The 24863-nt window shown below is 34.2% G+C and overlaps 2 protein-coding genes across 3 annotated transcripts in view; one reads left to right on the forward strand and one right to left on the reverse strand.

The window, feature by feature from the left end:
* The window catches only part of PLN (phospholamban), an 11671-nt gene extending 4685 nt beyond the window's left edge, over window positions 1-6986 (reverse strand). The window contains exon 1 of one of the 2 annotated variants that reach the window (XM_007113296.3): window positions 6879-6986. The gene's annotated coding sequence lies outside the window, so the exon portion shown is untranslated. The remainder of the gene's footprint in view (window positions 1-6878) is intronic. The other variant, XM_028494497.2, reaches the window with a different exon arrangement.
* CEP85L (centrosomal protein 85 like) overlaps window positions 1-24863 on the forward strand; it is a 222563-nt gene that overhangs the window by 124877 nt on the left and 72823 nt on the right. The window contains 1 exon segment of the mRNA XM_024122643.3: window positions 22606-22727. Coding sequence (XP_023978411.2) covers window positions 22606-22727 — 122 coding nt within the window.

Here is a 24863-nt window from a genome sequence, read left to right on the forward strand (position 1 = left end):
ACATATATATATATATACACACATATATATATATACACACATATATATATATATATATATATATGTCTTTAGCACATATTCTTCATTCTCCAACACAAGTGGCTATTACTTAATAGAAAATGACAGCAAAAGCTTGGTATAAATTTAATTTAATTAATTTTTTAAAAATTCCTCAGGTAAAATACTGTAGAAATAAAGGGGTTTTCTTTTGTTCCTTAAGAAGAAGCATCCTTTAAGTTGTTTCAGCTTATATTTGTTTATTATAGATATAGCGGATTATACTGTTGGGTAATTGTGGAGAAGGTTTTCTTTATTACTTTATTATATAAATCTGACTAATCTCTTTATATAACAGTACAACTAAGAAAGTTGTAAAGAATTAGCATTGGTAATTCCTATTTAAACTTAATTTTTGTGAAGTTTCAGGACTTAAATGGTATAAAAGGTCTAAATTTTAAAATTATTTTGAGATATAACATGGAAAGGGAAGAGCAGGCCAGTTATTCATCATGAAGCATATACAAGAGTCGCTCCCTACCCTGACACTGGTGAGTGGTACTTGAGTCACATGAAACATGTCACCTTTCCATAAATACTTCACTCCCTTTTATGATTCTGTCCTTTGCACATGTTGTTCTGGCTCTGCCTGGAATGTCTTCCCTCCCCTGCTTCTACCTTTGATTCTTTGCCAGGCAAACTTCAGTTAATCCTTAAGGCCCAGTTTAAATATCACTTCCTAATGAAACCTTCCATTACTCATTAAGGCAGAATTGGTTATCACCTCTGTTGGGTTTTAGTAGGGCTCTGGTATTACCTGTATCAAGATATGGCTATCGGGCTGTGCTGTAATTTTGATTTACATGCCTGTTCCCCCAACTAGAATTCTAGTTCGTGAGTATCAGAAATCATGTGTTTATTTTGTAGTCTAGTACTTAGTGCAAAATTAGTACCATTTGAACAAGTCAGTGAAGTTGAACAAGGGTTTTTATGATTTACTTTAATATTTTTAGAAAATTATTAATGATCAAAGATAGTGCTGTGATTAACAGATTAACCATGTAGAAAATAGAATTTGATCATTAAACACATAATCTCCAATATTCTTCTCAAGTCTCGTTCTTTTTGTTAGCCTGAACTGGGCTTTGTACAAGTGGGTATTTGGTGTTTGTGAAATACAAAGAAGTGTTCCCTAAATAGATGAGCTATCTAATGAGGAATATACAATGAATAGATTTTAAAGATGATCTCATAATACTTCAGCCAACTATTGTTGGAAAAGGATAGTTTGTTCCTGGAGACAAATTAATTATAAAGGAGACAACCAAAGATACTGTCTTATTTCTTGTCAAACTTAAAAATATGTTATAATTCTAAAGTGATTTGTAGTCACTTTATAACCTTATGCTAAAACCAAAACAAATCTACTTTACATGCTGAAATGTTAGCTATATGCAAGCAGTTTATTGGGCCCAATTTATTTTACAGTGGTAAAATCTGAAATGCGTTGAGTCCTAATTCTGCTGAACTTCCAAAATCTGTATTATAATAATTAAGCCAAAATTCATCCCTACAAGATGGGGCCTCCAGTCATATGTTGAGAATTGAAAAACCGTGTGTGGGAACAGCACAGTCCTATTTTTAGAGTTGTCTGTGACCTTCACTACATCATAATTTATGGCATGGTTGTCAGGTGTTCATCTTTTTTTTTTTCCTCCTCTGTGGTCACAACCATCCTATGAGTTTAGAACTCCTGCAGTCTTTTTTTTTCTTCTCTTTCTTAGAGGCAAGCTGTTAATGCAGTAGTATTTGGTGGAGAGCCTAGAAAAATAGTTTCACTGTATTTTCATTTAATTTAATCTTTTAGAGCATTCTTTTGGGATAGTCAGAAATAGATTGTGTTGGGGTATTCTGAACTTACATCTGGCCTAAACAGCCAAGGAGACTGAAATTAGCTCTACCCCCCACCCAACACCGTCCCTGGGGGGGGCGCTTTTTAAAAGGATGACAGTTATGTAAATTAAGTGTTTAGGGCAAGAGGAGTAAGGATACTTTGAAAATTAATTCACCATCTGGGCCCCAGTATAAGCATATTGAAAATATGAAAGATGCTTTGATAGGAATTTGGTTGTAGATGTGCCAGATCCCTGTCTCTTGAGTTACATTTAAGAGTCAGAAAAGTACCCACAGAGTATCTTGTATGTCTGTGGGCACTGTGATTTTTCTAATTTTTGGAAGGATGGGAAGAATAACCCTTTACTGTTCTTTGTAGGATTTATAAAGCCTTTGCTTGTCCACTTTTCCTCTTTTGCTCAAAAAGATGAAATTGGGAAGTAAATACAGTCAAGTTCAAGATAGTATTCTGTTTTTTTGAAGTGGAAGGAGAGACCAAACTACAGGCAACTCTAATCCTTCAACAGGTATCATGTGCCATGTTAGGCAACATTTTGGGTGCAAGGTACCTTGTCAGCTTCTGCAGTAGTTCTCACTTTGTCTGCATTGATTTCTATTTCTTAACATCAGATGCATTCTTGTGCAAAAGGAACCTCAGTAGACTTTTGCAAACTTTTGGTGTCTGCTTTATGACTTGCTAGACAATTGATACATTAACGATGTTGTATACGCTGAGCAGTAATCCCCACGTGTAATTTAAGCACTTTCAATGCTTTGCAGAACTTACTCAACTTCAGTTTTTTTTCAGTACTCCCTCTGCTGAAACCATAAATTCCTTAGATTCTTTATTTGTGGTATTCAGAATTTTGCTTCCCTTTAATTTTTATCTGCTTGTTTATGCTTTTAGTAAAATAAACATGAACATATTTTGCTAGTAAATTCAAGTAATACACATCTAAGACTACAGTCTGACAGATCATTTTTTGAAAAATTTTTCCCATTAGGTTGGTTCAGAAGATTAGAATTCTCTATAGATTTGAGTTACAGGACTTGTCTATATTAGGATTATTGGGGGGGCGTTATTTTTTCCTACTCTTTGCTGTCATTTTCGCAGATAATCCAGAAGCGATTGTGTATGCATCTTTTTTGTTGTGGTTGTTGAATTAAATCAGGACAGTTCATCATTAGATTTGTCATCAATCTGTTGGCATCCAAAAGTTCACTTTGGTAGAATCATTTTCCTTTTGAGATTGCCTAATGCTAATAAACTTGGAAGTTGTATTGGAAGTTATTTTGTGTCAGCAACTTTCCAGAGCTTTGTTGGTCCACACTGGCTATTTGAAAGAATCTTCAAGCTGCTTCTGCCTGGTTATGAGAAGAATTGTGTAAACATATAAAAATCAACATATTCTCAACCCCTAAATTGACCCCATAATGAATTGTTTCCCTCAGTTCAAAGCTCTGCCTTTAGGAAAATTCATTAAACAGCAGCATACAGATTTTCTCTTTGAAATTGGCACACTGCTGTTGCTAGTCTGTAGGCTTGTCTTTATTGTCTGTTTATTATGCTAAGATTAATTTATTTGCAATTAAAATATTCTTTTTAACCTTCAAATTCTTCTTCAGGGAGGGGGAAGCATGTGAGGAGGAAGTGTAGAGGAAGTTTTAAGGAAAGTGAATGCCAGTTAATTATATCCCCACTAATGTGGGTAAGTTGGTCCTCCCCTTTCCCCCTGTTTTGGAAAGACCTGAAGGTGAAATACATTTTAGAAAGCACTAGAGGTCCTCAGTTGACTACAAGTTTACTGGGGTGGAGCTGTACACCCAGGCCTCATTTTCTTGTATTTCTCTGGTAATACATGCTTCAGAATTATGTAAGGTAAGAACATTGATGTACTATTTCTGGAAATGTTCAAAGAGACTATATATTATCTGATTTAGGTCACTGTAATTTAGAAACATCACTTCCTTGATTTCTAAACTTTAGGTTTTCTTCTTTGCTGGTGTGATCAGTACTGTGTTAACAGTTTAGATGAAAGTTAGTGATTTTCATAGCATAAATAAAGCAAGATTGCTCTATTCAAGCACTTCAGAACAAATGGGGTTGAATATTTTAAATGGTAGAAAGTGAGGAGGTCAGAAATGAAACTGAGGAAAGCCAAGGATTTAATATGGAACTGGAATAAAATACGAAAGTGTGGTTTTTGTTTATGCAAGTATTCTCCTATCGCCAATTAATTAGTGAGATTAAGAAACAGTACATAACAAAATGTAATTTTTTGAAAAGTTTTGAGGAGAAATTACCTGAATTTTAGGTATCAAAGCTAAAGATTAAAGACATGAGTATTTTAGCAATGAAACAAATTAAATAAAAAGAAACTTTAATTTGTGCATGTTATTGTTCTTTAAAATCTGTGCAATTAGTTTGAGTTTTGTCTTCCAGGGTGTATCGCTTAGTAACTGAGGACATCTATAACTTTCTTATATCCCTGGCTTTGAAAGTGATCAGGAGAATATTATAAGGCTATTAAGGACATCATACCTCATGCATAAATTTAACTTTAAATGAAATGGAGTGGTTTTAAATTAAAATAGAAGTTTGTATCCTCTAACTTTGCCTTTTAGAGTGCCATTTGAGGACTTGCAATTTATTTTGTTTTGCCAATGTCATGATTTATTTTTAAGCCATGTTGATCAGTGGATGAGATGTGTATGTGGTTTAGAGTCATAAAATCTTGGCTCTTGCCAAGGCTCCACCATTTCCTAGCTCTGTGACCTTGGGCAGTTCACCGTTTTGCATCTGTTCCTAAACTGTAAAATAGAGATGGAGTGTCAAACATATAGGGATTTAAGAGGATCAAATGAAATATTTGTATATGGTGCATTTAGAAAATTGTTCAAGAATAAAGAAGGAAGTTTTAATTATCCTCTTTATTTCTAGGATTGGTAATAAATATACAGTCTAATTTAGGTACTCTAATTTTTACATTTAATTTTTACTTAAAACTTTAATACATGACACAGTTAATATTTTACCTAATACATTTAATACATTAAAATTTTAATTCTTCTGGGGAACTATTTTGTTTATGTAAATATTCTATCTCCAGTTAATTAGTGAGATTAAGAAACAATATCAATAAGTAACCAAATGCAATTTTTTCTGGAATATTATTTTCCTTTATGTCCACTGAAATACTGTTAAAATAATTTTGATACTTGAGTTTTAGGAAATGATGATAGTGACATGACTCCTCTTAGTTAGAGTACTCTAGCTATTTCACGTGTTTTTAAGACTTAATCAATTTTTCATAATTTAAACATCTTTCATATTTTTTCCATTTTATTTCATCAGACACTTTTTTTTTCTTTTAAGCACTTAGTTTTAAACCACATGAAACAAAGACAGTACTTAAATTTCACCTTATGAAAGAGATGAACTAGTTGGGACATTATGTCTGGCACTAGGGCATTATGTTTCAAATTTGAATAACAGTCACTGTAACTATGTAATTTCCGTTAATCTGCACACACGAAAGATAACTTTAATAGCAGAATTTCTGCTTTTTCTAGAAATTAACAACTTTGTGGAGCAGTATGTGATGTGAAATTTTGGTACTATAAAAGAATTCAAGAACATCTCATTTGAAGTGTGAGAATGTAATTTGATAGATATTTGAGGAAAAATGCATAAATCTGCATATAAAACACCTGCACTGAGTGACTCTTGTGTAATATCAAAGGAAAAACATTTTATGAATATGAAGATACTTAGAGGCAGTTAGGGTGCCTCAGTGGTAAACAAAAATTAGAAATGCTTTTGCATGCCTCAAGGAAAGCTGCTTAAGGAATTATACAAAGTTCGTATCTATAAAAAGCAGTAGAGTTAACATTTGTCATAAGAACTTAGAATTCTAGAGGTAAACTTTATTTTGACATATATATAAAAATAAAAATAATGAAATAAAATCAGTGTAGTATCCTTTATGCCCTGACTGAAAGTTAAGAATGAAAACACATTTCATATATTAAATTGAGGGTAAAGAGTAGAGTAGAATTTAAACAGAAGTTATAAAATTTATGGTGGCATCTCCATTCCTGGGCATTTTTTCATCCTCCTCCGCACCTTCCAGATACAAGAGAGGAAACCGAGGAACACTGGAGGATAGTAACTTGATAAAAGTATATTCATTAATAGGCAGAATAAACATTCATTTGATCAAATTCACTCAAATGAGATACTTAGGAATATTTGTGCTACCAAAATAACGTCTCTTTATTTTTAAAATAAAGAAATTAATGTTCTGTAACTTTAGAAAGAATTTTACATGTTTTTGACAAGTGTTTTGAAATGTCCAAACTTGTTATTTATGATATAATATTGCATTTAATATAAATAACTCAATTTATTAAAAGCTTGGATTTTTTAATAGTAGTTGACTGGACTTAGTTCGTGCTATATGTTCTTAAACTCCACTTCATTAATATTCCCTGTAAAGAATCATAATGATAATAATGGAGTAGTCATGCCAGTAACACAACTGTTCTTAGTATTCCGGATGTAAGCAGACAGTTCAGTCCTACCCTACTTCTCAGCAGAGTAACACATAACAAAATGAAACCATTACTTTGCATGGAGAAATCAAATCACCACTAGTACCAAACATGGTAACATGATTGAAAGATATTTTAATTGGCAGAAATTTACTTTTGAAGAGCAAAATAAAAGTGAAGTTTAAATTAAAAAGACAAACCAACAACCAGGACCAAAGATGAATGCTATCTTTATCATTTCTGGGTTAAGTCTTATTTTTACTATAACTGAATAGATAAGCATTTATTTAGAAATTAAGCTTTATGTCAGTCAGACATGTTATTATCTAAGTTTGAACTGAAGTTTATAAAATATGATTAACTTTTTAAAAAGTTCAGTAAGTTTGAGTTATAGACAGTAAGAATTGCCATAATCAGTGAAATCTGTTTCTTACCTTGGCTGTTGTGATGATCACAGTATAGAATATTGTAAGTTGTATGAAGTATTATCCGGCGTTTAGCTGGAAAGTTTTCTGACTGTTACCAGAGTTATGGGAACAATTGAAGGAGGTGGAGGAGAAAAAGTGTTCTAGGGAGGTCTTATGATGTCATGCAGGAATTCTGAAGTTATGATTGGTTAGCCATAGTATTATCACAACCAAACTTTTTAGAATGACATTTAACTTAACCTTAGGTATGGAAAGGTTATTAACACTTTGTGCCTTTTGTTCTTTATTTTTAAAAGTATATGGGAGATAGGTGAAAAAGTAAGTTCAGCGTGGTAGAAAGCTCTTTTTTAGAGGTTCATGCATCTTCAGGCTTAGAAGTAATTGTAAACTGAGGGTGATAATGTTGAAGAACTAAAATAAAGTAATAGGAATTTTAATAGAATGTGAATAATAATACTGGCTTAAGCCTAACAGCTTTCATTGAGTTTGTTGTTGCTGTTGCTTTAATACTGCAGCTTCATAATGTTAGCTTCTAGCAAGACAATAATTAAACATTGTCACAGGATCAAATTTTATACCTTTTCCTGACTTATTTTCTTCTTTTCTCATACCTACGTGTGTATGGGGGAGAGAGTATGTGTGAGAAAGCCAGGCTGAGAAATCTGATTTTGGTTTTAAAAATTTTGTGTTTTCTCAGTTAGGGCTTTAACAACATTTTTATGAATAGTAATTCTCATTTGAACTGATAGATATCACCCCAAGAAAAGTTGCTGTTTACACATTTAAGTACTTAGGATTTTTTAACAGCTACATTAAATTACCATAAAATCTTACTAAAATTCCAATAAGCTGACAGTATCAAGAGTAACTTTCTAGCAAAAAAGGAATAATCACTAATCAGTGGCATCCTAGTTAGTGATACTTTACTGACAATAGGTGTGCATGTGTTTGGAAATTTAGTACTTCTGAAAGGGGTGTGCCTCATTTAATGCAGTAGTTGTTTTCCTGAAAATTACTGTGTAAATGAAATTTTAGTAAATGGAATGATGTTTTGAACTTCCGAGAACAGAAGAGAATTCCTTTGACAAGCCAGGCATCATTTTCCTGTTTTTTCTAATTTTTTTGTTTATATATTAGATTTACTTAAATCACCACACCTCCAGATTCTAATTCTTAAATCTCGACTGTAATTCTGGAGAAGCTACTTGTTATTTTTAATTTTTAAAATACTTATAGCAGAGTGAACTCAGTCTGCTTCACTTTCTTATGGGTAACTAAAATCTTTTGCAGCAGCTGCTTATGTGTCCTTAAATGGAGATGATTTTGGCTTCTTCCAAAGAAAGATAAATCCTTTGCTAGAACAAATCTCTTGTTATTTAAAGAATCAACTAAAACTATCAGAGAAATAACATTCAGCAAAGGCCCTCTGTAAACATTGCTAAGGGAAAATTTTACAACTTAAAAGTAAAACCCCAAATTAAATAAATTGCATGAATGTTTGACAGTTTGCTCAGTGCTATTCAAGCATTTTTTCTTTCTATCATTACATAACGAGGATCTCTTATTATTACCAATTGCCAATGATTACTGAAATACAAAACCTAGGGCCTTGAAATATAACCCTAAAGTGGTTTACAGTAATTTGTCAAAGATGACATAGCTGCTAAGGGACAGACTGAGGGTTCAAATCCAGATCTGTCTAGTTATAATGCTCTGATAGGTTGGCATGTTGTGTGGGGGGAAAGTCATAATCTGGACATGGATTTCAGAGAGTAGTATATGTCAACTAAGGAATTTAAAATGGAGATAGCTGAATTACTGAAAACTCAAACTATTTTTAGAAAGTCTGCTTTAAGTTCACCTACACATTCATTTGAAAGTGAAGCTTAGGGGATAGATCATTGTAGTTACACCTCTAGTTCTAAGAAAATAGAATTAGTAATACTTAGTTGTATAAGAAACTGCCATAGACCAAATAAAATATGGCCTAGATATTTCACATGTTGGCAGATTTGCTTAAAAGCATATATAGGTGGGCACACACACCCGTAGAAGGATACTAACAAACAGTGTGTTAGAGTTGGAAAAATGGAGATACAAATTTACTTTTCAGATTGGTACAAGGGTGGGGAGCTTCTGTGTTTACCTTTTTCGTTTTGGTTAGCTGCTGCTGCTGCTGAGGATGATGATCATTATTATTACTCTAAATGGAGCTCTAGGAAGTGTTACACCTTCGTTTTAGGCTGATTGCCTAAACTGAAAGTTGCTTACTAGGAGCATTGGTGAGCTACAGTATAGTCAGTAGATTGTTCCTCAGAAATTCCACAATGAGGGGCTGGAAAGTGTTTTTAGAGGCGCTTTGTCAGAATCTTCATTTAGAGTCAGACTATAGTCCGAATCCATTTTTGGTCGCATGACCTTACACAAACTCGTCTAAGCTCCCTTATCTGTGGAATGGGTTTGTTGTGAGGATTTAATGAGAAGAAGTATGTATAATGACTATTAGAGATCTTGCAACACAGTGTCCATTTAGTGTTAGCACTTATTTTCTTTTTGAAGATGATTCTTAATCTGCAGTCCATGGGTAGAGTTCAGTGCCCTTTGAACTTGGATAGGAAAAATGTTAGACATCTTTATTTTTACTAAACTCTAAATGAGATTTAGCATTTCTTCAGTTTTAACTGTAGGCCACAAACTGCAGAAGTATTAGCAGTATGTTTGACTGTCACCGTTAGCAGTCTTAGATAATTTCATATAGTATAGTTGTTGCAGATAGCTTGAAATACTGCTTACATTCATACCACTTGAAATTACAAAATTAGACCTGCCTGTAAATATATTGTCATTTAATGCATTAATAAAGAAGCATAACAGAAAAGGAAAATAAAAGAAAAGCAGAAATATTACAACACAAATTTGTTTTTTTTTTAAATATTTATTTCAGTGTAATTTATTTCCTTTCTAATCCTATGTATTTCACTTAATTTTTTTAAAGTTTTATTTTATTTTATTTTATTTTTTGATGTGGACCATTTTTAAAGTCCTTATTGAATTTGTTACAGTATTGCTTCTGCTTTACATTTTGGTTTTTTGGCCGTGAGGTATGTGGGATCTTAGCTCCCCGACCAGGGATCAAACCCGCACCCCTGCATTGCAAGATGAAATCTTAACCACTGGACCGCCAGGGAAGTCCCTAAAGTTTTATTTCAAAACAGTTCTAAATTTACAGACTTATTGCAAATATAGAGAGCTCCTGTATACCCCATACCCAGTGTCCCCTGTTGTTAACATATCCTACATGAGTATGGTACATTTCTCACAGCGGTTATACCAGTGTTGATACTAAAGCCCATACTTTTTTCAGATTTTCTGTTTCCCCTGGTGTTCCTTTTCTTTTCCAGGATTCTTTCCAGGACACCAGGTTACATTTAGTAGTCGTGCCTCCTTTGGTCCACTTGGTTGTGTCCTTTGGTCCACTTGGTTGTGACCATTTCTTACAGAATGTCCACAGCTGGGATTCGTCTGATATTTCTCTCATGGTTAGGGCTGATTAATGTGTTTTTGAGAGGAAGATCAGAGAGGTAAAGTGCCATTTTCATCACATATCAACTGTACATACTATCAGCATGACTTACCGATGTCGTTAACCTTGATCACCAGGCTGAAGTGAAGTATTCGTCAAGTTTCTCCATGGTAAAGTTACTCTTTTCCCTCTCCCTCCTTACTGTACTCTCCAGAAGAAAATTACTATGCACAGTCCACCCTTACGCTTCACTACCTTAAGAGTGGAGTGTCTATAAAAATTACTTGGCATCCTATGTATTTTATGATATAAAAACATTGAGAACAAATCAGTAGGCTTTAGCTGTCTGCCAAAAAATGTCCATGGCACAAAAAATTAAGAAATCCTATGCTGGGGGTTGTTTCTGTCGTAGTATGGGGCAGACCTTTTTGGAAAGAAGACTGAGTTCTCAAACAGGCTAAAATCCAGACCTCCTAGTTTGCTTTTTTAGGCCCTGCTTTTCTAGCTTTGTCTCGTATCACATTCCCTTGTATCCTGTGCTGTGGCCCTGTACAGCTGCCTGCGGCTTTTTGAACAGGCTGTTGTTCTATTTTAAGCCTCCTCACTTTTTGTAGGAATGTCCTCCTTACTAACCTTTATTCCCATTAAAGTGCTAGTTTCAATTTACGTCTTCTGTGTAGCCCTCTCTTTCTTATGATATATACTTTTGCATGTACCCCTACTATTATGTCTCATTTTATTGTGTTTATTAGTATGTCTGCCTAGACTAGATTCCAAGCTACTTGAGAACAATCCAATAACTCATATTTATACCCTCTTTATTCCTTATAATATAGAACCTGGCTTATAGCAATTCTTAAATATTGGCTGAATGGATAATTGGATGAGTGAGTGAATAAAGGGGGAACTAGGAAAGATTGCAAGGTGGTAGTGAATGAGTGATTCTGCAGAAGTAAGTGTTATAGACAGTTAAAAACTTCTCACTTTTAAAGCTCATCATGGGGGAGGAGGAGAATAATTGGGAGAGATTGGGGATAAGAGTACAGTAACTGAGAAAATAAACTTTCTTGTCATTTAAAGATGATGTAAATATATTTGTAGAGTAAGACTGAAGGAAGGTGGAACCATAAGCCCATGCTTCCTGAATTGAGCCTCTAAATTTTTTTTTTAATTTTTGTTTTCTTTGCTCATTGGATTCATAATAATTCATGGTACTTTATATACTCTTAATATTGCAAGACCTGCTTTTATTTATGTTATTATTTAGTTTTTATTTTATTTTAATAGTGGAAAAAAAAAAGCACCTCTAAGATTACCACCTGAACATAAGCTGGGATGTTAATAACTTATATCTGACCACATGGTCTTACCATGTTCCCCCTTATCTTCCCCACCCAAGTAAATGATTATTCTGATTCCTGGGTTAATTTCTTTATATTTGTTTTTATAGTTTTGTGGCATTTTAAATTATGTATTCCTTAAAAGTTCTTGTAATTTTACTTAACTCTATGTAAAGGAAATTATGATGTATAAAAATCTTTTACGCTGAGTATTTAAACTTCAAGTTGTAGGGGTATGTCAGAAGCAAAAGAAGCTTTAAGGTAGACCTTTTTTTTTTTCTGGAAACTTTTGACAAAAAGATAATTTAAGTGGTGACAGAATTAAAGCATTTTAATACTTAAACAAATATATGTAATACAGTAAAATGCAAACTGTGAATACATTTTTGTGATACTTCAAAGATAGGGAGCTTTTTAAGGTTAGACCCCCTAGACTTCCAAGGATTTTACCTAACTTTTAAGGGTTCTGTTCTATTAAAAGTTTGAGAACTACTGCCTTAAAATTTAAAGCTACCTAAAGAAGGATTAGTTGAAAAAAACATCTAAGAGCAAAACTGATGAGACTAGTAGTATGAGACTTAGGGGATGGGGAAGTGCCTAAGGTAATAGAGAAGAGAGAATAGGAGTTATTCATCAAGTCGGGGGTAAAAAAGACCAGTAATAAAGTAACTTATAAAACTTGAGATCATTTAGGGGAGGTAGATTCGCTTATAAAATTGACTCGTCAGATACTTGAAGGCTCAAGCATTTTATTTTTTCATAAATGCTGAACTCTGGACAGATTCTCTTTCCTTATTAAATATCCCAGTTAGCAATGGGGAAGAGTTTGACATCAAGAGAAGCCAGTTAGTTTAAGGGAGGGGCTTGTCATTTAGGTTTACACAATTTGGGGGAAATGTACAAAATACACTCTAAGTGATGGAAAGAAATGCTATAGCATGTTCTGCGGCTTTTTAAGGAACTTGTCTATCAGTAAACAAGTAATATACAGGTGAAACGTTTAACATTTGGAAGTTAACCACTATTGCAAGATAACACTAGGAGGTCAAGAAAATTCAGGATCGAGAGTCAAATTAGCACATGTAGTAAGAAGCAATATGATTTCTAAGAGAACTACATATTTTATACAAAAGAAGCTGGCAGAACTGAAGCCAAAATAAGAAATGGAAAATCTCTCTCTCGCGCGCTCGCTCTCTCTATCTGTATCTCTCTCTCTCTCTCTCTCTCTCTCACACACACACACACACACACACACACACACACACACACCAATTTAACAACAAAAAACAACCCTCAGGTCTCCAGATACTTGCTTCAGAACTCTGTAGACCATGATGCTGTTCCTTTGTTAGGAAGATTCTAATCCAGTTCAATGATTTGTAGTCCCACCCCGTCCATTATATCTTTGTGCTTGGCATCCCAGCAACTGAGCTCCTTGCATTCCCAATCTTTATGGTGGCATCATTATTTATTTTGTCATCCAAAATGGAAATTTGAGACTCATCCTTCTTTCTGTCTTCTCCCAGACTCTGGTCCACTAAGAAATCAAATGCAGATTGCCAGTTAGAAATCTGTGTTCCCGTAGCTTCATCAGCTCTCCTCTGAACTTGTATATATACCTTCTGTCTTGAGCCTCTCCTGTTCTTTACCCTGATATCTAAGTTGCCTTCTCAAGGGTAAATTTGGTTCTCACATGCTGAGAACTTTTCTTTATTTCACCGTGTCCCTCAAGATTAAAAACCCAAATTTTCCAGCACTGCATACAGAGGTTTTTCCTAATCTGGTGGTGTCATCTATTCCCACCATATTTGACAACTCTGCCATTTGTGTCTGTGATTTTTTTCTATCTGGAATCTATTCCTTACTTTCTTGTTCCTTTAGAATGCCTTTATTATTCAAAAATAGGTAGGGAGAAGCCTGTTTTGTTTGTTCTTAATTTTTAATTGCATAAGTAATAAGTGAATATCTCTTAGCAATTCAGGAACCTCAGATAAAGCAGAAGTTAGAGGGGGACTTTATACATTTTGTAGGTATTTTTTCTTTACCATAAATTTCATGAATAGGGACTGATTTATTTTTTCTTTACTCCTCACACTGCTAATCCCTTGGAAGTTAAGGTTAATGGATATTTTAAATGTTATTTTGCCATTACAAGTGAGCTTGTAAAAGGATAAGTTAAAGGAAGGTATAGAATACAAATGCAACTGACCAACTGACCCTTGAATTTTCAGCATAGATGCATTCTTGAAAAGGTTATGTAAAATGGATTTTGATATATAAAATTCATGTTTATCTTATAAAGCAAGCGATGTCCCAGTGGAAAAGATTAATAAGCCCAACTTTCTAATGTGCAGACATTGTAACTTTCTATCAGCAGTTTAATGTACTGCGAGTTGTACATTGTTTTGCTATATCTCAGTAATCTGTACTTCCTCCTTGCCCATCTCCAAATTAAAAGCTTATGTATTACAGGAAAAGGATGTGAACATATCATCATCTGGGGTTTTCATTTGCCCTTGAGTTGGTCAAAGGTGGTGAGTAGGTTCCAGGACCAGCCCTTAGCATTAAGATCAAGAGCATACTTTTGGCAAAGTTTATCAGGCTGCCCTGTTAATGTATTCATTTTTATAGGTTTATTGCTTAGTTAGAGCCATGGATAGCTGAAGAGTTGATTGTTGACTCCAGCATTAATATGTTGATTTTTAAAATCTAACTTGAAAACATAAAATATCTAAAAATTCAATATTTGGATCATTATGAATCTGTGTACTGCATGTTTGAGAATCAGAAAGTGCTCTTGAGACTTTACACCTACAAAACAGAAACACAGTATGGTCACTGAAGACTTTCTTTCAAATGTATCTCTAAAATGCAAACTAAAATTAAATTAGTTATGTAGATTACTCAGAGATTTCCTGGGTCTGAAAGAAATGAGGCTGAACCTCAAGAGCTGGAAAGCATATTTTTATTTCAATGTAAGTTTGTGGATTGATCTTTGAACTCTAATCTTTAGAGTGTATACATTTCTTTTTATTATGTATATCATTGCTATAAAAATGATAGTAGAGATTTTTAAGTAATGGTAATTTCAGGGATGGTAGACTTTTGTAGATTGTAAATTTTTAGATTGCTTAATATTTAGCAAATATTGTCAGGTTCTCTGCTGAGTACCAGGAGTTATAAAAGAATAAGGCCAAGCTTATCGTGATGCAGACTAAACTGGGAAAGGAACCACTGCCGTAGGTACTGTCATAAGTACTGTCACTCTAATTACAATGCCTGTCTGTGCTGTTCAAAATAATTTTGGATTTTTTTGAAGGCTGAGAAATATACTTGAGGGATTGTTGTTAGTCATTGTCTTTTTGTTGATTGTGTACTATGGGCTAGGGATGAGCTAGACTCTGGGCATTACAAAAAAAAAAATCTCTAACATTTCTGATGCTTATACTTTTTAGCAAAATATGTGAAGGGATGTTTAAATTGAACAGCAATCAAGTTGCCCCTCTAAACTCCTCTCAACAGTTTTACCGTGAGAAGATTACCCATTGTTGACTCTTGAAATATTTTTTTAAAAAACAGTAATTTTAACATATGGAAGAATAAAGTATTTAATGGCCCATAACTACACTGTCTGTAAAGAAGTAAGTAGTACATGTATGGTAAGCAAAGTCAATTAATCCCAACTGATATAAAGTAAAAGTCTCCTCCCTCTCTGCTCACAAAATGACCATCATTAATAATTCCTTTTGTATACTTTGAGAAAAATCCTTTCATACATTTTAAAAATAATGTAGGCAGTGCTTTGGTCCCAAACACATGTACAATAGTACAGTATGATAAAAAACTTGATAAAACATATTTTGGTAATCTGCTTTTAAAAATAAGAGAAATATGTTAGCGCTTATGCTACAGCTCCGTTTTAGTAGAATCTGGTTCTGTAGTCTGGTACATTTATTATCCTTAAGTAATTATACAAAACCTTTGGAAAAATGCTACGTTGTTTATTTATAAGTAAAATCCATGATAAAATTTGAAGACTTAAACACACACCCCCTACCCCCAATCTTCTAATTGATTTCTTAGGGAAAATGATTTGTTTCTCAATCTTGGATATATCATTTACCTGCTTCACTTTTGCATTATAACTGTAATGAGATCATGTTTCATGCATAGGTCATTCCTTTGTTGGCATTTTTAGAAAACATGCATGCTAACACAGATTACACATAAACCAGATTGTTTTTTGAGAGGAAAAATGTCCCTTCCTCCAAAAGAAAATAGTTACATTAATAGTAACTTAGTTGTTTAGCATGGTGGAAATCACTAATATGTTTAGGGTTCTCTTTATTTTCATGTACTTGTATTTTTAAGATATAAATTTAGGTATATAGTCCTCTCATCAGTTTCTTTTTATCATTTTTTAGGGTCTTTTACCCTTGAAGTAACTTGATATATTTGCATTGTTATTTCAGTAAAGCATATTAGGATGGCAAAAATAGCATTATAGAGTTAGTTATAAAGACAAATTGAAGAACTAATGAGATCATTAGAAACTCAGTTCCTTCTTTAAATTTCAAGAGTTAAGATGCATACTTCTGTTTATAATTAGTAACGCTGATGAAGAGGTTATGGATAGAATTTTTTTGTATGATTTGTTTTTATTTTGTTAGAGAAATATGTAGTAATACATTCCATAAATAATTACATGGGCTTAGTTAAGATACAGATTATTTTTATTAAATGCACATTCTTTTAGTAATAATATAATATGTAAGATACAGATTTTATTTTAATGACAGTTCTTTCAGTAATCATATAGTCTGTGTTTTTCCTTCTCGTTGAATAAAAACTCTAAACTCTGTGTAATTTGTAATTTATTTTCATCTTCATTATTGAGCTTTGTGAACTTACTTCTGGGTGAGGTATCCTGATCCTTTTACCAAAAAGCACTCATAGAGTATCTCTTCAGATAGACTATTCCAGGAAAGAGAGGAAGATCTGCTGTGTTATTTGACATGTTGTGAGTGATGAATGAGCTAAGGAACCAAAAGCAAATGAAAGAGAGATAACAAACTTGAAGAACTGCAGAGGTTGTATTCTAGTTAAGTGTGGCAGCACTAGTTTATCTAAATTTACCAGTATTTGTCCAGGCTGAAGCCAAAGAATTTGGAACTATTTTCAGATGCAAATAGTGAGCTTATTTTAGAAGCATGTTTGACCATTACATGACATATTTTGGCAACTTTTCATAGCATCTGGGTCTCATCTAAATAGATATATTTGGGATTGTTGTAGATGCTTGTTTTCCCTATTCAGTTATGAGAGTGGAATTTGCTGTTTACAATAAGAGGTGCCAATATATGTGTTATATTCCTGGGTGGTTGGGCTCTAGATGCAGAAGAGTTATGCTAGTCTACTGGCTAGACTATTTGGCTAGTCTACTGTTTTCTCCTCTAAACCACCACTGCAACAATGTATCTTATGCATTTTTAGGTAAAACATCTAAATGAGGAGTTCCCTTCCCTCCCTCAGTTTGGTAACTACCAAATATGTATGAAAAATGTTTACTTGTAAAAGTTGTCCTTGTTTTGCTGTACAGATTTTGAAGTATTCATTACTTTGATGATGTCCTTTCTGTTCCGTGCTTGAAGTTAGCTCACAGTTATATGCCTTTATAATTATCTTTTAGATTTCATGTTCATGTCTAGTTACAGTTTTATTATTCACAAGCTATAAATATAAATTATATATTCATATGTTTAAATTATATTCTCCTTGATTACTTATATTGGTTACGGTCAAGTAGAAACATGACTGATGACTTGAAATTCTGCCACAAAATGGTATTCCTCTCATGACCAGTTATGATTTTATTGAATAGAAATTCTTAATTGCTTTCTAACTACTTGGGATAAAAATGTGTTACTAATGGTTATAGGGGAGAGGTTATTTGAATATGAAATACTTTCTTCTTTTTCATATTTGGAAGCAGCATTGCCCCATCTTAATAGAAGGCTTCTTTGTTCTTCGTTAAGTATTGACAACTCTTAAGAACCATCTTGTAATTGTTATAGGGGAGGACAAATAATTTTCCCTCTACCATTCTTAGTTCTTAGCTGAGACCACTGTAATAAAAGATAGATTACAAGGAAAAAACAAATAGAAGTTTATTAACCTATATACCTTGTGTACAAATGGAAGATACTCAGGGAAAAATGAGGAACTCAGGTGGCTTTAGAATTCATGATTAAATACCACTCAATTCAGGAAAAGCAGAGGAGGGATGCAGGCCTCTCTGGAGAATAGACAATTTTTAGGAGAGTTGAATAGGCCCTTAGAAGAATAGATAGGAGAGATGATAACCTCCTGTGGGAAAGTTTGTCTGGGTGCAATGTCTGCTTCTAGTCTCCTTTCCTGTGATAAGAGCCAATCCTCCCTGATTGATGAAACTCCCAGGGAGGGGATTTATGACAGTTGAGTTCCTTTGGGAGGATCTGTCTTTAGGCAGAGAGTGGAGTTCAGAAAAAGCCTCTCCCTGCATTTGCTCGTTTTCAAGTGCCTACAGCTCAAAATAATTAATATGTCATTAATTATGGTGGCGTGTCCTGAACTCCTACAGTCATATTTTGGGGTAGCATATTGTGCTACCCTTCATTTCCAACTCTGTTTTTGAATTCTTGGTGTACAGTATTTACTTCATCTGGTCATTTATCTCTCAATTATTTGCCTATATAGGATAGCACCATAGTGATGAATAGATAGGAAATTATAGCCGAGGTAGTGCATTGTATCATCTACAGAGCATCTTTGAGTACTTACATATTCTCCCCCAGCAGGCAAGGCTTTCATTTCCCCTCAGTCCTACTTTGAGGTAGAGAGAAAAATAAAGTCTAGGCCCATGGTTAGTATATATTTTGTTTTTGTTGAGTTAGTATTGCATTTTGTGGATGTAGCAGTTTGTTTATCCATTTATCAGTTAATGGTTTGTTTCCAGTTTTGGGTGATTAAACATCTGCCTTCAGGTTTTTGTAGACATACATTTTCACTTCTTTTGATTAGATACCAAATTCAATTCCCCATTTAATCAGCTTTGCCCCTTTGGAAGTTAGTTGACCAAATGAAATAAGTCAGAGAAAGAAAAATACTGTATGATGTCACTTATATGTGGCATCTAAAAATGCCAAACTCATAGAAACAGAAACTAGAATGGTGGTTACCAGAGGGTAGGGGGTAGGGAAATGGGGAGATGTTGGTCAAAGGATACAAACTTCCAATTTGCTATAAATTATAATAAAAATAAAATTTCATCAGTTGTTTCTTTTCTGTATATCTTTAGTAGTACAGCATTGTTTTTATAGTATGCAAAATCATAAAGGTACAGTAGCTGCCTTGCTATTTGAGATGTCACAATATGATTTTAATAACTCTTGCTAGGTAATTCAAATTGTGTTCTATAACTTCATTTAGTATAGCATGCCCTATGGCCTCATTACGAAACCCTTAAAAGGTAACGTTTCCATAATTGTCATTTTCAGTGATAGGCAGATATGAACAGGTTTTTAAAATTACGTGTAACTCCACCTGCAACATTTGGTTGTGTGTCAGGATTCATTCTCCTTTTTAAACTACTTCTATGAATCAGGATTAAAGTTTCTTAGGAAGACTGCCATGCTGCTGATTTGGTAATTGTTTATTGCATCTTAATTACAGAGCAAGGCTTCCTTTCCTTTCTTCCTGTTTGCTCAATTTTATGGGTCAATTTTTGTTTTCTAAAGGGTTTAGGTTAAGGGAGCTACAAATCAGAAGAATAAAGTTTTCATGTTTTGTTTTACGTATATTCACTGGATGTATCTGGTAAGTACTTCAGCAGTCCATCCTGTCAGTGACTCAGGTGCTATAAACCAAGTAGTACTGTTGTTTGCTTTTGTCTTGCAGACCTACTTTTTTCTTCTCTTTACTCCCTCCTTCTTGATGCCAGGAAGTTTTATAAAGCAAGAAAAGGCTTTTCCTTAAGTTGTCAGCCATGGGAAAAATTTAAGCAGATGACTGGTGGTAGAATAGAATAGTTAATGTCTTCTTGAAAAGATCATCATCTATTGTCTAGGCACTTGTCTTATTGAAATAGGTACAAGATGTATAAGGTAAAGCATAGCTTAAAATATTATGGTATAGGTCATTCCTGATTTGTGGTAATCAGCAGTGGAGGGACCTTTTATAAAGTTTTGGAAGAGGATACCATAGATCCTCAAGCTATCTTTGAAGTTTTTTGTTAGGCATGGTAACAATATACAAAAACCAATATTTAAAATACTTGTAACCTGTTATCAGGATATTAATATATAACTCAATATATAAATAAAATATATATTCACTTTTATTCTACAAATAAATATTTAGCATTATAAATTATAGCACAAATGGTTCACCATATCATTCTGATAATTTCCACATCTTATGTTGAGTTTTGGTATTATTGACATGGTCTTTTGTCTTGCTTGGTTTTTACCAGTTTTAATGAATTCCTGTTTGAGCTACAGTTTGACAAAATAAATTTCATGAAATGAGTACCTATTAAACTGATAGTCATTAAGTAACATGGAGTTGCAATAAGCATAGACTTTCTCTTAATATCAACAATATTGTTTATAGTGCTAAATCTTCTCTTGTTTTTAGTTTTTTTGTTTTTTGTTTTTTGTGGTATGCGGGCCTCTCACTGTTGTGGCCTCTCCTGTTGCTGAGCACAGGCTCCAGACACATAGGCTCAGTGGCCATGGCTCACTGGCCCAGCCGCTCCGCAGCATGTGGTATCTTCCCAGACTGGGGCATGAACCCATGTCCCCTGCATCGGCAGGCGGATTCTCAACCATTGAGCCACCAGGGAAGCCCTTCTCTTGGTTTTTAAGAGCAGTTACTTTCAAACATTTTTTCCAGTTCCTGTGATGCTATGAAATTTGAAATACCTCTTGGTCAACCGGGCCATAGTGGAAAGAGTGAGACAGTGTGGTGCTCTTTTGTTGGGCTGCCTATATTTGAATCCTGGCTCTGCCAACTAAATATAAGCTGGTAGGTAGTGTTGAGATGGGGGAGTTTTGAGGGGCTGACTAGTAGAAACCAACCAATCAGGAAGGATGCCGTAAGTAGTGTCCCGAGGGCCCCTTTTTACGCCAGGAAGTAACTCTTTATTTGTTGGATGATGGAAAGTTCTGAGGATTGGGTTTGGGCAGCAGCTAGTGTTCAACCACAGTGAAAGTACTTCAGTACTGCTACAACTAATATATCTGTACTGGTGCATACTGGCCCAGTATCAGCCTGAGCTGTATGTTGGGCAAGAGAAAGAGTGAAATTCAAAGACCAGATCTCTGACTAACCTGTCTCTATAACCCTATGTGTCACTTAGACTCCAAATATGTGACCATCTGACAAAGTTATGTACCCTGTTATCTAATTTCTACGCTTCTTAGTCTGATCACCTTGTGCTGTCTTTGTGCTGCGTGAAACATCCTGTCCTAGTATTACTTGACAATCATCTTAATTTAAAGGTTTAATCTAGGACTAGTTGATGTCACCCGGTTAGTGGTTTATTCAGAAGTAGGTCTTGTCAGTAGCATCTTTGGAAAACAAAAGATAAAAAATATTGCTGCACATTTGAATTCTCCTAAAGTTGCTTTGTGGTGTTTATATAGCATCTCTTAGCTTGCCAAGGAATTTATTTTCCTATTTGGTTTACCAATTGTATTGGAAATTCACCAATTTCTTAGAGCTACCATAACAAAGGACACAAACAAGGTAGCTTAAACAACAGATATTTATTGTCTCACAGTGCTGGAGGTTAGAAGTCCAAAATCAAGGTGTCAGCAAAGTTAGTTCCTTCTGAGGGCTGTGAAGAAAAATCTGTTTCAGGCCTGTTTCTAGTGGTTTTCTGGCAATCTTGTTGTGTTCCTTTGCTTGTAGATGTATCACTCCAATCTCTGGTTTTCATCTTCACATGGTGTTCTCTCTGTATCTCTTTACATAGTCTTCTGTGTGCATGTCTGCGTTCAGATTTCCCCTTTTGCATCAGTCTCATGACTTCATCTTGACTATATCTGTGAAGTCCCTATTTCCAAATGAGGCTACATTCTGAGGCATTGGGGGTTAGGACTTCAACATCTTTTTTGAAGGGACACAGTTCAACCAGTACCACCAGTATTAAAATTTTGATTTTGTTTCAATGATAGAAATTTGAGGATATCTGCTGTATTGGGTTTTGTTATTATTTGTTTTAAATATCTTAAATTTTTCTTAAAGTCTAAATCGATTTTTTTCTAAATGATATAATAAACACTGGAGACCAGTAATCATCTAGATTATCTGCTTAATAGTCATTGTCTATGGATATATTTACTACTTTGTGAAAATACTTTAGCTTTTGAAATTTCAGTGTAATTAAAGGTTGATGTGATGAATGACAATTTGAAGTCTGAATGCTACAGATACTATTTTTATTCCCTTGTGGAAACCCTTCTGGTAATGCTGGTACAGTCTAGCCTTGGTATGTTCTTTTATTGTACTCCTTCCTTAGGCAATGATTAATTTCTTATTTCCAGAAAGCTTCCACAAGATAATGAGAACAGGATCTTACATATAGTATTATAATAATGTTCTGTTGTCACCAATTCTTCATTAGATTTGTACATTTACTTTAGAACTTCCTTGAAATTCTTCAAGTTACGTTGTATTCACAGGTGTGATTTAAGATGGTTTTTTAAAAAAATCAAATGGACAGTTCTCTTTTTTTTTAAATGAAAATCACTGGGAAAATACAAGGTGGCATATAAATATTCCCTTTAGCCACTTTTAGTATACTAATAGTGTAAACATGTTTGTGCAGGTTTTGACTGGATCATCTCGTCAAAGTTATTCACCTCCTGGCTATCAAGATTTCAGTAAGTGGGAATCAGTGCTGAAAATAAAAGAAGGACTACTAAGGCAGAAAGAAATTGTAATTGATCGGTGAGTCTTTTTTTTTTTAATTACTAAATATTTCAGGCATGCAGAAATGTAGATAATAAAGCAAATATCTTTGTACCCACCGCTTAGAGTTTAAGAAATAGAACCTTACACGTACATTGATGTCTCATGTCTGTCCATCCCCAACCCAGTACTTTTAAGAACCACTATCAGAACTGAGGGTCAGTTGGTTTATCTGCCTATCTATCTATCTATCTATCTATCTATCTATCTATCTATCTGTGTCTGTTTTCTACCATCCTCCCATTTACATTAGGGTAACTCATTATTTGGAAACTCCTCTCCATCTTTTTTGTACATGTAACAAGTTAGCTGCAATGCTGATGAACTATCAAAGCTAGTGTCTGTGTTTTATACTTGGGAACTATCAAATTGGAAAGCTACTTTAAAGTGGTAGTTTCCTTTAACTAATGTATGATCTTAGATTGTATAGCACAGAAAGTATGAAAATCATGAATGTTTAAAATTAAATGACCTACAGATAAGAATTTTGAAAATTTTGGGAGACATTTCCAAAATTTTGCCTATTTCAGTACCAAAGCTCTGAAAAAAAATTTTTTTTAAACTTAATAGTCTCCTGATTATTCTCATCAAAAAACCTTAATATTACTTAATTATTTATGATCTATATTGGTTCTACATCATTTATGTATACTTTTGGGATAGTTACACATGTTGCATATCATGGTAATTGGGAAATAGTTTGAGGAGGCATTTTTTCTTAATCAGTGCTAGTTACTACTTATTTTCATGTGCTTATATGGGATAAAGTAGTAGATATTTTAGCCTTAAAATTAAATCCTAATTCAAACCTTTAAATATATTTAATAGTTGAAATTTCAAAAGATTTTGCTTAGAAACTTAGCAGTGTTAAGCAAGATCTGCTGGAATATAAACTAGAGCATAGACATCTGGGCTTCCTTATTCTCCGCTATGTTCTCAACATCTTTAACAGAGCCTGGCACATAGTACATGTACTTAGTGCTTGATACTTCCATGCTTGAGAAATGAATGAAGATTGAGGAGATAGTTATAATTGATTTTATGAAAAGGCTATTTAAAAATATTAGATACTTCTAGTACAAGTAAATTTTATGTATAAATAATTATAGACCCTGTTGGATATATATTTTGAACACGTAAATAATTTAATTCATTGTATAGACTTGAAATTAATACCTTTTTTTTTGGTTTTGCTTTTTTGTTTTTTTGTGGTACGCGGGCCTCTCACTGCTGTGGCCTCTCCCGTTGCAGAGCACAGGCTCCGGACGCACAGGCCCAGTGGCCATGGCCCACGGGCCCAGCCGCTCCGCGGCATGTGGTATCCTCCCAGACGGGGGCATGAACCTGTGTCCCCCGCATCAGCAGGCGGACTCTCAACCACTGTGCCACCAGGGAAGCCCAATACCGTTTTTAAACACACCAAAATTCAGACTTTCATTAGTATGAATAGACTTGCCCTCAATCAAAGTCACTTGGCTTTTATTATTTTTTAAACACCATTATACTATTCTATTGGGTATAAGTTAATAAGTGTCTTAGTTCATTTGGGCTGCTATAATAAAATACCATAGACTGGGTAGCTTATAGACAACAAATATTTATTTTTCCCACTTCTGGAGGCTGGGAAGTCCCAAGGCACTGGCAGATTCAATGTCTGGTGAGAGCCAACCTCCTGATTCACAGATGGCCATCTTCTTTCTGTAACCTCCCATGGTAAAAGGGGCAAGGGAGCTCTCTGGAGCTTCTTTTGTAATGGCACTAATTGCATTCATGAGGATTCTGTCCTCATGACCTAGTCACCTCCCAAAGGCCCTCTACCTCCTATACCACACATTGGGCATTAGGATTTATTGTGTGAATTTGCGGGGGGCGGGGGGTGTATGTCACAACATTCAGTGTATGGTGGTAAGAAATGCAGATAATTATTGATGTAATCTATTAAAATATATTTATATTTGTCAATTTTGTATATATAGAAGGATACTAAGGAAATAATCCAAAATCATTCAAGTTGCTCAGTTGGCCAATTCTGTTTTTTAATTAAAAAATTTTTTTAATTGAAGTGTAGTTGATTTACAATGTTGTGTTAGTTTCAGGTATGCAGCAAAGTGATTC

The sequence above is a fragment of the Physeter macrocephalus genome, chromosome 10 (assembly GCF_002837175.3).
Source record: "Physeter macrocephalus isolate SW-GA chromosome 10, ASM283717v5, whole genome shotgun sequence".
Taxonomy (NCBI): Eukaryota; Metazoa; Chordata; class Mammalia; order Artiodactyla; family Physeteridae; genus Physeter; species Physeter macrocephalus.